At 42.4% G+C, this 15418-nt stretch overlaps 1 protein-coding gene across 1 annotated transcript in view; it reads right to left on the bottom strand.

Moving 5' to 3' along the window:
• LOC118787743 (GTPase IMAP family member 4-like) overlaps positions 1-12835 on the bottom strand; it is a 14817-nt gene extending 1982 nt beyond the window's left edge. The window contains exons 1-2 of the mRNA XM_036543383.1: positions 12569-12835; positions 6090-6168 (exon numbers count right to left, since the gene is read on the bottom strand). Coding sequence (XP_036399276.1) covers positions 6090-6168; positions 12569-12835 — 346 coding nt within the window. The remainder of the gene's footprint in view (positions 1-6089; positions 6169-12568) is intronic.
• Between the last annotated feature and the right edge of the window lie 2583 nt (positions 12836-15418).

Below are 15418 nucleotides of genomic sequence, written 5' to 3'. Positions count from 1 at the left end.
CTTAGGTAATATGAAAGTATGTATGTCGACAACACTACCATTATTGTACGCGGATAAAAGCAAAGAACCCGTGCTTCACAAATATACGTTATAATGTTGGTGCACTTCCTGGTAAAATACATGATTTATGTTTCCTAACAGAGGAGCACAGAAACACAAGTAGAAATGGGGCTGCAAAATTATAAGTTAAACAGATTGATTCAAGAAAAATCGTATTTAAATATGTTATAAAAGGACTGAAGTGTTAACGAAATGATTGACACTTCACTCACTGAAGCTGAATAACCTCCCTGCTTGATAACGAGAAAAAAAACTCATTGTCCAGTTAACTAAAAATAGCTCAAATAAGCACTAAATCAAGTACTAAACAGACTGAGACATCAGGCAATGATACACTTGCACATGATCATTTATAGAATACTCACTCAGTATTGCTGACTTAAAGTTTGATGCTGCTGTTTGTCTCCACGCTTGTGAGGGAAGTCAATTCAATAAATCCACAAGGATTGCTGAAATAAGTGGCTCCTTCCCTGATGCAAGAAAAAGTTCCATGATGCATAGAATATGTCTGTTTTACCAGAACAATCAAAATATGTGGGATGAGCCAGTTTACAAAGGAAGGGGTTGCAATATAAATATTGAAACTGCTGACTGGTTAAAGGACTGTATAGGTGAGGTCCGGGTAGGGTGGTGTCGCCCCGGTGTGTCGGTAAGAACAACTCTGCAGACAGAATACCAATTTACTTTTTAAGGATTTGGGCAGCACAGTAATGCACAGGGTTTAAACTCAGGCTTAGCCACCATGAATAATATAGATGCAAGGTTGTGGTCTAAAGAAGCTATATATAGTACCCAACATCGTTTCTAATGGAATCCCCTTACTAATGCTTAGATAATCAAGGAAATAAACAACCGTTAAACAGATTTAACGTTCCGAATGTGCATCATTAACAGTTAACCGAGAAAGCACTTGAATTAGCCAGAAATACACTTGCAGTTGCATCTCTGCCTGGCTAAATGCTAATGAACTCAGCAGACTGAGACAGACCCAAACAAAATCTGACAGAGCTGCTGGAAGATACTGCAGTCTACAGTTTAGGAAATCGTAAAACAGGAAGATGAGAGGCACAGTAGGGGGTGTCTCAAGATGGACTCCTCCACAACATGCACCATGAGCTTCTGATTCTTGCTGTTGGGAGGAGTAAGCAGCCCTCACATAGGTGACCTTGGGCCAATGCTAAAAAGACCTGGTGCGCACTCAGGCGTTTAGGTGGATCTAAGAGGTGACATGGAATGAAAGGTTTTTTTTAAGTAATTCCGTTAAACTTGTGGTTTAATGCAGTGAATGAGAGCAGCTGAAATTGAGTCGGAAATTGAAATTTGAAATAAATTGAAGGTTTACATTCCAGTTTATCACAATAAAACTTGACAGAAAGCTGATCTTAGCAATGCTCTCAAAAACAAAATGTAGGAATACATTTGGAAGCATTGCAGTGAAACTTCAAATATATCAAATACTCAGCAATATTCAAAAATATAGTCAGTAATGTAAAAATTGTGTGTTTTATGGAGTAGTTAAAAAAGACATAAGCAGGGTTCATTTCTTTAAAAGGGGTTCGGTGTTGGTGGTTTTTTGGTTGTTTGTTTTTTGAAAATATATGTACATATAAAGTACAGACATGGAGAGAAAACACAAGGCTGCATAAATTCAAATTGCATGCCACAGCCCAAACAGATTTTTCTTCAAAATATCTTTGCCTTGTATGGTGTATATTCTGTGACCACTGCAGTGTGGTATGTCTACAATCTCCTGCAGTTTCAAAGGGCTTCATTCAGGGTTCACAGAGACAAAGCACAGGCAGACAGATATGTTTCAAGATGCTGCAGTCTGCAGGTTAGCACAGTTACAAGACAGGCAAAAGATGAGAGTCAGTCAGTAACTACTGCATTACATATATGTTTTGACGAGATAGGAAAGATGTTGATTAACAAAAGGTTACATCAAACCAACATTTTGAACAGTGCACACACATACGTATCCTGGTATGGGAATTTCCTTACTTGTCTTGTCTGAATTCACCCATCACAACCACAATGGGTCTCAATGTTAATGTGTGAACATCAACAGGAAAAGTCAAAGCCATAAAATGAAGGGAATGCATAAAGCTCTACACACATCTAAAGTACAGATGGAAAGCTATATTTAATATGTGATGTGGAAGGAAAAGCTTTTTGAAGTAATTCAGTTAAACGTGTGGTTTAATGCAGTCAGTGGATGATGACAAGACTTGAAATTGAAAGTAAAACTGAAATGAATTTGAACTGAAATGAAAATAAAATGCCTGAGCAGGGGTTCATATCTTGAGATGGGATTAGGGCTGTGTGATATGACAATATATATCGCGTGACGACAGAAAACGTCTATCGTTTCATATTATGCTCTATCGTTTATTTCGTTGTGTCGCAAATCACACATTTTACGGCTATATTTTTCGTCATTTGGACGACACTTTGCGTTCTTCCACACGGCGCCAATGCAGGCAGGAATTTGCACGAAGGCAACACAAACAGACATGAAGGAGAGTGAACGTGACACAGAACTATAGTTGAAAAGTGTTTTCTATTTACCTTTATTTAATACATTAATATTTTATATTTTGTTACATGCTTAACCCTTTCGCACGTAACTTAATTTTATGCTGCGTAGTGCGTGTGTTACATTACATGATTCTTTGTTTTCATTGGCGTTATTAAGCTTCTCATAGTTTTCAGTTAGCATTTGCTATATATTTTTTTTAACGTTAAATCGCTGTTTCGTCAAAGCTAAAATTAGCTAGAATTTTTCCAGTCTAGTGTTTCCTCGTTTACACACAGTTTTGTTTGGTGTCCGTTATTCGGTATAATATATGCAATATTCCCTCTGGTGTTCAACGCAAGGGGAAGGAGATGAATCAAAACGTAACTCTCACTCGTGTCGGTGTCATCATGGAATGAATGCACCGGTGAAGCAACCTCTATGTATATGTCAAATGAGCGGCAATATAATGGAGGGAAATCACAGTGGTAGAATGGAAGGGAGTTTTCATATCAAAGTGATAAAGATGATCTGTATTCCTTAAGATTATTGGTTAAAGTGTCTATGTCGATGCAAAAGGTTGCCTGATTGTGCAAATTCTTTCTTTAAAATATGTTTAATGAACTCTCACTTTTATTTAACTTCGATCACTAGTCAAGCAACTGAATTGAAGGAAATGGCGCGTTAGCTGATTCGTTTTTCCAATGCCATTAACTTCCTGGCACACAGTGCATACCGGTCTTTCCGAAATCCGCCGCAAAAGTTAATTTTTTCAACGCACTCGAAGGCAAAATCTGGACCTAAAAAAAACGTAAGGAGGAGTTTCGCAAACGCATCGGAGATCACGGAGGTTCCCATAGGAATGAATGGAATTCCGGTTGACTCGCATAAATACACAGAGCTGCATGGAAACGAGGCGTAAATTGAAAATTTGCACAAAGGTTCTAAATAAAAGGAGAAAAATAATCAGATATGAGTAAGTACCTTTATTTGTCGAGTATATAATTCAAAATATAATAAGAAATAGGGCTTTCTATTTGGTCATTTTATATAAACTATTTATTGAATTTACAGAAAATGTGCTATATCGTGATATGTATCGTTAGTGGGATATGAAATGACCTATATCGGGATATGAGATTTTGGTCATATCGCACAGCCCGAGATACTATTATTTTATTTATTTGTTTATTTATGTATTTATTTATTTTTTACTTGACTGGACCTTAAACTATGTATAAATCATTTGCCATATTGACTATACCCCCACTGGTACTGATAGCACTAACAGCTAACCTGAAGAGCAAGCCAGCTAATCTTTCTCTCTACTTTCTAAAAAAAAAAAAAAGTAGTAAGCTGCATCAAAACAAATGCAAATATAACTGTAAAATGCTAAATAATGCAAATATAAGCCAGTTGGCAGCAACACAAAACCATTAATCAGAATGTTTTATGTCTTACTATAGTAAAGTAATCTGGATGTTTGTAAAATGACTGCATAAAATACATCTACCATCATGTTAATATTACATATTTGCTTAGCAGATGTCCTTATTGTAAGATGCCATTCTATATTATATTATATTACACATACACACACACACATATATATATATATATATATACACACATTAAGTATAAAAGGAAATGTTGGTTACCTCTTTTGAGTGATATTGTTGCAGGTGAGTCCAGCATCAAAAGGAGTGCTGGCTGGAAACGAGATAAATTTATCTGGTTTCTATGGGGAGGGCCGAGCAAACCTACTGTTCTTGGCCACGGGGGTCGAGGAAGCAGCTACGGCCGAGCTGTGTTCTTTAAAATGTGCTCTCTTCTTTTATGAATATGTTTAGTGGTGACTAATGGGTTCTGCATTTTTATAATACTAGTTAAAGTGTATGGTTCATTCCAGGACATGTCTTGTGGGTGTTTGTGTTATTTGTTATATTTGTACCCCCCCCTCCATTGTGTGTTTTATGGTGCCCCATTGATTTTTATGGTGTGTTTGTCTAATGAAGGTCAGTGTTGTTCAGAGTCAGGCGTGATGTGTATTGTCCTGGGTTATGCTCTGCTGATATTGATGTTGCTCTTGATTGTGCAAGAGCAGATATGGTTAAAAATGTACTTTTCCCTTTTGATTGAGTTCTTTATTGATGATTTCAGGCCTCTGTAATAATTTTTTGTGGAGGCTTTGACCGGCAAGGACTTTGACTTTTTTGTTATCTCTACTTCTTTTAACTTTTTTTTCTTTATTTTTTGCCTTTTTTCATTTGATCCACTTTGGTTTATTTGGGTTTCCATTGTTTATCAGTTGTACAAGCTTTAATAAAACCCTGCTATTTTGTACCCTCACTCTGTCCTTGTTTCTTGTGGCCACGACCACCTTCAAAGGGCTACGTTACTGCTCAGGGCGGGTCCGTCACAATTATATTAATCTGGTGAAATTTATTCTGCTGCTGTGGGGTCTTAGTCCTTGTCAAGAAATAAGATAACTGAGATTGAACCACTTGCCAAGTGTGCAACGTAGGACCTACACAGTTTAACTCCTAAATATATTGCATAACCACCTGCTATCAATACTCCTACTCCCAGTAAAGGTGCAGCTACTGCTGCTATCCAAATGCTGCTGTAATGTCTACTGTTGCTAAAGCAACTGCTCCAGCTGCTGCTGCTGCTGCTGTTCCTACTGCTGCTCCTATTTCTGCTGCTGCAAACCTTTTCCTATTCTTCTCTCTCATCTTTTTTCACTCTCTCCCATTCTTCCTCTCTCTGCCTCTCCATTTCTATAATTTCCCTCTCTTATGTCTCTTTCTTCCTTAATCTCTCTCTCTTCTCGCTCCATTTTCTTTAATCTCTTTCCTAATCTTTTGCTCTTGCCTCTGTCTCTCATCCTCCTTCCTTTTTCTCTTATCCTTTTCTCTTACTACTCTTTGTAGATATTTTCTAATTTCTCTCTCAAGCTCTTCCCTGACCTTTCTCTGTAGATATTCTCTGATCTCTCTCTGTCTTTTCCCTGATCTCTCCATCTCTTCCCTAATCCTTCTCTTCTCCTCCTGCCTCTTTCTCACCTCTACCTTCCTTCTCTTCTCCCTTCTCCCTTCTCTCTTCCTCTGATCTTTCTGTGAGGTTCCTCATACATCTCATTAGTATAACCCAAATGATATTGTTTTTTGTCTTGAAGACATAGTATTCAAAGGTGTCAGACTACAAAGTTCAGTACAAAGTTTTGCTTTATAAAATCCTCCACTGGTTGTTCCAGCTGGTCTCCACCTGTAAACAGCAGCATTGTGTACCTTGCTGATTCCTCTCCAAACTTCTCCTGGATCCACTGCATTGCATTCCTCTCCTCCTGTGTGCATATCCCCAGCCTGATGACCACTTTTCAATTTTATTTTTATTTGTATAGCGCTTTTTGCAACACAAGGTGTCACAAAGCAGCTTTACATTGTTCCCAGGCCTGAGAGCAAGACTAAGGCAATAGTGGCAAGGAAAAACTCCCTAATTAACAGGAAGAAACCTTGAGCAGAGCCCGGCTGAGAGGGGGAGCCCGTCTGTTTCTGGCCGGCACTGGGCCAGGCCAGGATGTGACGCTTGGGCTACAGCCCCAGGCAGGAGCCCAGAGCAGGGATAGGAAACAAACAGAGAACAGTGACTAGTGGATGTTAAGTGCAGGAATGGAAACATAAAGGCAAAGGGAGGAACAGAGGGGGGAAGAGGGATGTATGTGCGTAATAAGGAAAAATCCCAGCAGATAAGCACTATGGCAGCATACCTAGGGGACGAGAGGCAAGGGGCCAGCACGATCATGAGGGTGACCCTAAGGCAATCAACACCAGACCACAGCCGGATCAACTGAACACAGAGTACCCAGGCCATGATGTAGGGACAGCAATGACCACTTAGTCCACCAGAGACTCTGCAATCAGTCAGCATCGTGCCGTGTCCCTCAAATAAAGAAGTTGGAATAAAGATAAGTTTTTAGCCTAGACTTGAAAGCGGAGAGTGTGCTCCCTGAACTTCGGTGGGTAAATAGTTCCTCAAAAGAGGGGCTCGGTGCGAAAAGGCTCTACCCAGCGTTTCTCAAACCTCTCCTGGAGGACCCCTTGTCCTGCATGCAGGGGCGGAGCCGATGGCTCATTGCAAAGGGGGCGAGGACCTGTAGTGGGCCCATAACGAGGTGTGCTATTTCAGCACACCTCATTGCGTGAGACCATTATTAAATACCGCGGCTCTGTCAGCAGTGACGGCGATGGGAAATAAGACAGCTGGCGATCGCCTAGTTCCTATACTTTGGGACTCGAACAGAGGACGTAATTTTCCTGTTTGTACACTTACACAATGATACTGGACAGCGAATAAAGTTTTCTGTAGCTCTACTCTATTCAACTCTGCTCATTCAAAATAAATATTGTGGCGAGAAACTTAGCTCGGGGTCGGTGGAAACCATTACGCCCTCAGTCTGACTTTTTATTTTTTGCCGCAATCAAGACACACAAACAAACTTTATTCAAAATATTCAACTAAACAACAAAAATGCATGTTCAGTCAGGCAGATTGGAAGCACCGTGGGCCGGGGCAGCTGCACCCTTTCCCCCACTCGCTCCGCTACAGCCTGCATGTTTTAGATCTCTCCCTGCTCCAACACAGCTGATTCAAATGATCAACTCGTTATGAACTTCTGAAGCTGCTTAATAACAAACTGATCATTTAAATCAGCTGTGTTGGAGCAGGGGAAGATCTAAAACATGCAGGATGAGGGGTCCTCCAGGAGAGGTTTGAGAAACGCTGCTTTTACCCACTCTTGGAACAATGAGAAGTCCTGCGCTTTGGGAACGTAGAGTTCGTTTTGGAGAATATGGGCGAAGAAGGTCCTTAAGGTAGGGAGGGGCAAGCCCATTTAAATCTTTAAACGTAAGAAGAAGTATTTTGAAATCAATGCAGTATTTGATAGGTAGCCAAAGGAGAGAAGCTAATACTGGGGTGATGTGCTCAAAGCACTTTGTTCTGGTTAGAATACAAGCAGCTGCATTTTGAACCAACTGAAGGGGCTTTAGGGAGGCATATGCACATCCTGACAAGAGGGCATTACAGTAGTCCAATCTGGATGTAACAAATGTATGGATTAGCTTTTCAGCATTGTGTATTGATAGAATTTTCCTGATTTTGGCAATATTCCTCAAATGAAAGAAAGCAGTCCTGGAGGTGTTTTTTATATGTATGTCAAAAGAGAGCTCAGGATCAATCATGACACCAAGGTTTTTGATGGTTGCACTTCAAGCCAGTGAGACACCATCAAATATTGGCGAATTTGCTCTCGGTAGACTTTGGGCCGATTTTAGACCAGCAGAAACACATGTGGTCCTGGGACAGATGAGAGGAAATATCTCTCTATTTCACTTCTCACCTCCTCTTCAGTCACTGATGTGTCAAAGACTCCTGGGGTGTCAATCACAGCAATGCTCCTTCCTTCACGCTCTGCAATCTGTCTCTCACATTTCTTTGTTATTGACTTCCTGCTTTAAACTCCACTTTCCCCAGGATGCTGTTTCCTGTTGCACTCTTTCCTGATCCAGTCTTACCCACCAACACAATCCTCAGTTGATCAGATGGAGATGTAGCTCCATAATCTGTAGAACAACATAGTTCTCAACACCAGTGTTCAAAAGCATTAGAATATTTACATAAACAATCAGACGACAGAACAAACTTTTCTCAGCTGTGTGAAACCTGTCTGGCCGAAAGAGAAGAAAATCATAGTTTAATGTACAGTCGTAGAAGAGTCATATCTGTGCAAGCAGCTGATTCTTCAAAGGAGAATTCTAGATGCATGGATATGTTTATTGTTCATGTTGGTGTTGAAGATGCTCATGTTGGTCTTTTAGAATCTTGTATATAGAATGAGTGTAGAGTATGGAATGGCCAATTCCATAGATACATTTCTCTGGTACCACTCATATGTGCCTGACGACGAAAGAAGCCTTGGTTTCTGTCTACTAGAAAGTAGAAGTTCTATAGGTACAGGGCAATGGAGTGAATGCAGTATAACATGTTGCACAAGCTCCTGCAGCCCCACCCACCTGTGATTAGCATTTTACCATGCTTCAACAGACAAAATGCACAGGAAAACTCAGAAGTCATTTGACTGCCTTTATCCAGAGTTAGGGAATCATATTCCAGTTTTATCATGATCGGCCCCTGGTTTTACAATTTTTGTTTCCCCTGATTCAATCTGAAAGTGTATAGTTATAAGTGACTTCGACCTGCATTGAACACAATGAAATTAAACCTGTGTCTCCTAGCAGATCGAATTTAGCCAATGTTACTATCGTGATATTTCATTTAGATACACACACCAAATGTAAGTGGGGATAGCTTGCCTGTTGATTTATGACATGGTGACAGCGTGACTATAGTTGGGTAGCTACTGAAACATTTCCTTTGATGAGGACTGCACTTAATCTGAGTCAGTTTTATTTACTTAATAGTGTAATGTGCTGGTTGACATATTAGTGCTACTTAGTTAATGCTAACTAAATAGCTTCTTTCCACTTGATCCTTACCATTTATGGGAATTTCCTTGCCTATTTCCCCCTATGTCATCTCAACTAACACGTCATATCCACATTTACATTACATTTACATTTATTTATTTAGCAGACGCTTTTATCCAAAGCGACTTACAAAAGTGCATACAGTAACTATAGCGACAGTACGGGGACAGGATGTGTACAGTTCCACAATCAGACAGTACTCAGCTGAGAGCAAGGTCTGTTTGAGGACACAGTACTATCAGATTTGTACAACTACAGTGTATAGGGCAACTAATACGATACACCTTCAAACAGCAAACTTCAACAACTTTTAAACAGCACAATGAATGTCAGGGTAAAGGCGGCAACAAGAAACAATTTAAAAAGCACAGCAATTTACGACAGCACTGATTGGGGGGGGGGGGGGGGGCAGCAATTGTGTGCTGGGGCAGTCCAGGTAGAGTCTGAAGAGGTGCGTCTTCAGGCCCTGTCTGAAGGAATGGGGTGAAGGAGCTGTCCGTAGCAGGACAGGGAGTTCGTCCCACCACTGGGGAGCGATGTAGGTGAAACGCCGATGTCTGGCAGAATGAGCACCTCCTGCCTTGACCATGCAAGGAGCGAGGCATCCAGTTGCTGCTGAGCGCAGGGGTCGGGCTGGTGTGTAGGGCTGGATGAGTTCTTGGAGGTAGGTAGGGGCTGTCCTGTTGATTGCAGAGAAGGCGAGGGTCAGGGTCTTGAATCTGATCCTGGCAGCGACAGGAAGCCAGTGGAGGGATTTAAGCAGGGGAGTAACATGGGAGAATTTGGGGAGGTTGAAGATTAGTCAGGCAGCTGCGTTCTGGATGAGCTGGAGAGGCTGGGTGGTGCATGCTGGGAGGCCTGCAAGGAGAGCGTTGCAGTAGTCCAGTCGAGGGAGAACTGTGGCCTGGATAAGGAGCTGCGTCGCGTATGTTGTCAGGAACGGACAAATCCTCCTGATGTTGTGGAGGAGGAATCGGCAGGCCCGTGACGTGCGAGCAATGTACTCCTTGAAGTCCAGGTTGCTGTCGAGGATGACGCCCAAGCTCTTTGCTGACTGAGAGGATGGTATTGTGGTGCCATCGACGGTGATGGAGAGTTCAAGCAGGGGGGAAGGGCCGGCTGGGATGAAGAGCAGTTCTGTTTTTCTGAGGTTCAGTTTTAGATGGTGGGTTGACATCCATTTGCAGATGTCAGCCAAAGGTCTCAACGCTAGCAATGTGGGAAGTGTGAGATAATCTTGCAAATATACTGTAGCATTCAAGCATAAGAAAACACACATATGGATGTACTTAGACAGAGAGAACACCTCCACCACAGACACGTAGCACACGTAACACATCACAAAGCTGTCGACAACCAGACTTAACAGCCAAGAGAAGTCAACAGGAAGTGAAAGCCACAAGATGACGCGAATGCACAAAGCTCTAGAGATAACAAAAGGTAGTCACATACAGACAAGTGTGCAGTCTTATGAGTGACAATCGTATGACCCCAGTGAATGTTAAATACTATTAAAAATAATTTCAAAGCCCTTTTTTTCAAAATGTCTTTGGCCTGTATAGTGAGACAGTCTTCTCCTGCTGTACATTGTCATCGCATTATATAAATAATAATCTGAGCATGAATGAGTACAGCATTCAGTAGGTGAGAAGTCAACAGGAAGTAAAAGCCACAAGATGACCCTAATGCACAAGGCTCTAGTGATAGCAAAAGGTACAGACACAGAAGATAATGATACAGAGAAAACACAAGCATGCAGTCTTATGAATGACAATCCTGTGACCCCAGTGAATGTTAAATGCTGTTAAAATCATTTCAAACACCTTTTTCCAAAATATCTTTGGCCTTTATAGTATAAATAATACTCTGAGCATGAATAGCCACAGCATTAAGTAGGTGAGAAGGAGGGTGTGAGGGATCTGTTGGGAGCCTGAGGAAGGTGACCAGAGAAGCCATCTTGGTAGGAAATGCAGAGGGAAGCAGAAATTAACCCTTTGGGTCCCAGGGGTATTTTGCCCCATTTTTGCTACTTTTACTTGTGTGCCTGTACAACCCTATCTGTCCAACTCATACACTAATACTGCATATCATTGTTTTCAGGAGACCCAGGGCTACACAATGAGCCCTCTTGTTCAACTCTAAGAAAGACTACCAGCCTAGGACAAGGCCTCAAACAGTAAAAAATTAGTCACGCCGATTGAAAAAAGAGGACATTATCTGGAATAAAAAGTTATTGAGTCATGGATCTTTGAAAAAAACTTCATAAATTCAAAGTTCAATATCTCTTGAATGTTTATGCAAAGTCTCTTGTAAATCTCACTAACCACTGCAGTACACTGCTGGATTAAACATATTGTGTGCCAGACGCATTTGGTGATTTTGGGGGGGGGGGGGTGCAACACTAAGCGCATTTACTCAGGATTGGTTGGGACTAGCGAGGAACCACAGATATCGTTGCAATCTACGCAAACAGATCTATCAGGCAAGCATTGATTGGTTAGAATCGGTTGAGATACCACTGAGCTACATGCTATCAAATGTAAGTCATGTAGTTTGTTTATTTTGGGGGGGGGGGCGGGGGGGGGCGTCTACAACTTTTATATCTCCGGTTTGGTTTGGACTAGCGGTGAAATTCGAAGATATCCGTAATCAGTGGAAATGACAGATTCAGAGGATACTTGAACCAACACTGTAGCTTGTGCAGTCGCTGAGATATTAATACTAATATTACTAATACTAATATTAAACCTGTCTGACCCACCGGTGGGTCAATGGGACCCAGCAGATTTTGGACTGTGTTGTGTTCCCCATTACTTGCAGTCAAACAGTCCTTCAGAATCAGAATTAGAATCAGATTTATTGGCCAAGTATGTTAGCACACAGAAGGAATTTGGTTCTGGCCGTTGGTGTCTCTCAGTAGTACAGACAATATATAGAATATACAGAGACAATATACAGAGACAATGTACATCTTATTTACAGACAAAATGCAAATACACAATATACAAATACACAAAACACAATATACACATGTACAATATACAATATACAAATACAAAATACACAATATACGGCAAAATACAGATAATATACAAGACAGAAAAATATACATAAAGTGCAAGTGTGGTGGTGTAAGCAACAATAATGGCATAGCAGATGATACTGCTCAGCTATTTATTAGGGTGATGGTATGAGGAAAGAAACTGCTCCTGTATCTGGTGGTTTTGGTGTACAGGGTCCTGTAGCGCTTGCTGGAGGGGAGGAGTTGAAAAAGGTTGTGTCCAGGGTGTGAGGAATCGGTAATGATTTTCCCTGCCCGTTTCCTGGTTCTTGAAGAGTACAAGTCCTGGAGGGTGGGCAGGGGAGCACCAATGATTTTTTCTGCTGTCCTTACTCTCCACTGCAGTCTGCTTCTGTCCTGATTTGTCGCTGCTCTGAACCAGACCATGATGGATGTGCACAGGCCGGATTCAATGACTGCAGTGTAGAATTGGCTCAACAGCTCCTGTGGCAGACCATACTTCCTCAGTTGCCACAGAAAGTACATCCTTTGCTGGGCCTTTTTGAGGATGGAGCTGATGGTGGGCTCCCACTTCAGGTCTTGGGAAATGGTAGTTCCCAGAAACTTGAAGGTCGCTACAGTTGACACAGGGCTGTTGGATATTGTGAGGGGGAGCAGTGGTGAGGGGTGTCTCCTGAAGTCCACTGTCATCTCCACAGTCTTGAGCGTGTTCAGCTCCAAGTTGTTCTGACTGCACCAGAGCACTAGCCATTCGACCTCCCGTCAATATGCAGATGCGTCGCCGTCTTGGATAAGTCCAATGACCATGGTGTCGTCTGCAAACTTAAGGAGTTTAACAGTTGGGTCCTTGGAGGTGCAGCCGTTGGTGTAGAGGGAGAAGAGCAGTAGGGAGAGGACACATCCTTGGGGAGCGCCAGTGCTGACTGTCCGTATAGCAGAAGTGACTTCCCCCAGCCTCACCTGCTGTTTCTTGCCTGTCAGGAAGCTGGTGATCCACTGACAGATGGCGGGGGATACAGTGAGCTGGGAGAGTTTGGAGGAGTGGATTTCTGGAATGATGGTGTTGAACACCGAGCTGAAGTCCACAAAAAAGATCCTTGCGTATGTCCCTGGGCAGTCAAGGTGTTGCAGGAGATAGTGCAGTCCCATATTGACTGCATCATCCACTGACCTGTATGCACGGTAGTCAAACTGCAGGGGGTCCAGCAGGTGTCCTGTGACGTTCTTCAGGTGGACCAACACCAGTCGTTCAAAGGACTTCATGACCACAGACGTCAGAGTGACAGGGCTGTAGTCATTCAGTCCTGTGATGGAGGGTTTCTTGGGGACCGGGATGATGGTGGAGCATTTGAAGCAGGAGGGGACTTCACACAGCTCCAGGGATCTGTTGAAGATGTGTGTGAAGACTGGAGCCAGTTGGTGAGCACAGGCTTTAAGACAGGAGGGGGAGACGTCATCTGGACCCGGTGCTTTCCTGGTTTTCTGTCTCTGGAAGAGCCGGCTCACATCCTCTTCACATATCTTGAGTGCAGTCTGGGGGGGGTTAGGGGGGTTGATCTGATGAGGTGTGATGGGGGCTATTGTCGTTGGGCTGGAGGGGGTGAGGGGTGTGAATTTGTCCCTCTCAAACCTGCAGTAGAAGACATTCAGGTCGTCAGCCAGGTCTTTGTTTGCCTCAGCGGAGGGGGGGGGGGGGGGGGGGTGGTCTTCGGTAGTTTGTGATGTCTTGCAGGTCTCTCCACACTGATGCATTTACATTTACATTTATTCATTTTAGCAGACGCTTTTATCCAAAGCGACTTACATAGGTTACAGTTCTTTACAATGTTATCCATTTATACAGCTGGATATTTACTGAGGCAACTGTGGGTTAAGTACCTTGCCCAAGGGTACAGCAGTGTCCCAGCGGGGATCGAACCGGCAACCTTTCGGTTACAAGTCCTGCTCCTTAACCACTATGCTACACTGCCGCCACAGGGTGCAGGGTGGTTGGCCGAAAACCTGTTTTTCAGCTTTCTCAGTGTAGCTTCTTTTAGCCACTCTGATCTCCTTTGTCAGTGTGGTTCTGGCCTGCTTGTACAGGGATCTGTCCCCACCTCTGTAAGCCTCCTCCTTGGCCAAACGGAGTTGTGAGAAGTTTCCTGGGTTTCACTCACACACTCAAGAAAGTGCAGCTGGAGGGATGGACAGATGGACAGACAGATTGGGACGAACCCAAACAGCTGAAAGATGTTGCAGTCTGCAGTTTAGGACATCACAAGACAGGAAGATTAGATGCGCAGTACAGGGTGTCTCTTAATGGACTCAAGATGGACTGTGGTGGCAGTGTAGCATTGTTGTAAGGAGCAGGACTTGTAACCGAAAGGTTGCTGGTTCGATTCACCGCAGGGGCACTGCTGCTGTACCCTTGGGCAAGATACTTAACCCACAATTGCCTCAGTAAATATCCAACTGTATAAAAATGGATAACATTGTAAAAACACCTGTAAATCACTCTGGGTAAGAGTGTCTGCTCAATGCCAGTGATGTAATATAATGACTCATCCTCCTCCTCAACTTGCACCATGAACTTCTGATTCTTGCTGGTGGGAGGGGAAAGCAGACCTCTCACCGGTGAGTTTGGGCCAGGCTTACATCCAACATCCTTTTTCACAACACCATGCTCATATATAATCAAATATGTATGCAGGGGCAAAGAAATCAGATTCAGCACAGTTGATTCCTCCAGTCAATCAAAGCATAGCTGGTGTTTCGCATAAGGGACAAATAGATGACAAGCAATGCAACTCTTTGTGCTCAGGGATGGTCTGTGTATGCATCTGTATTAATCACTGTAATCAGGCATATGTAAGGGTAGCTGAACAAAACAGAAAAAAAGCTGGTAATTGAGGGTATAGGCAGGATCATTGGGCTTCCTTACTCTGCCAGAGCCTGGGCCTATGCAAACAGTGGAGGTACAGATTAGTAAATCACCCTGATATACTGAAATTAAAAAAATCAGATGTTTAGATGTGTTGTTAAATACATTTTCTTCATTTTAGTATTAACAGTCTATTTATAACAGTTTTTATCTTGTCATATTTTAAGAATATACCTTTGTGAGTTTTTTATTGGGACTAGAGTATTCTGAGTTAACACAATGCTAATCAGCCTTAGTGTACACTGAGCTGTGTAGGTTTAGATAAGAGGTGATGTGGAATGGAAAGTTTTTAAGTAATTCAGTTAAACCTGTGGTTTAAAGCAGGGGATGACAGCACTTGAAACTGAAAGTGA

The sequence above is a fragment of the Megalops cyprinoides genome, chromosome 1, assembly GCF_013368585.1.
Source record: "Megalops cyprinoides isolate fMegCyp1 chromosome 1, fMegCyp1.pri, whole genome shotgun sequence".
NCBI lineage: Eukaryota > Metazoa > Chordata > Actinopteri > Elopiformes > Megalopidae > Megalops > Megalops cyprinoides.
Note: the sequence above shows the minus strand (reverse complement) of the source record. Positions and strands in the feature narration are given on the sequence as shown.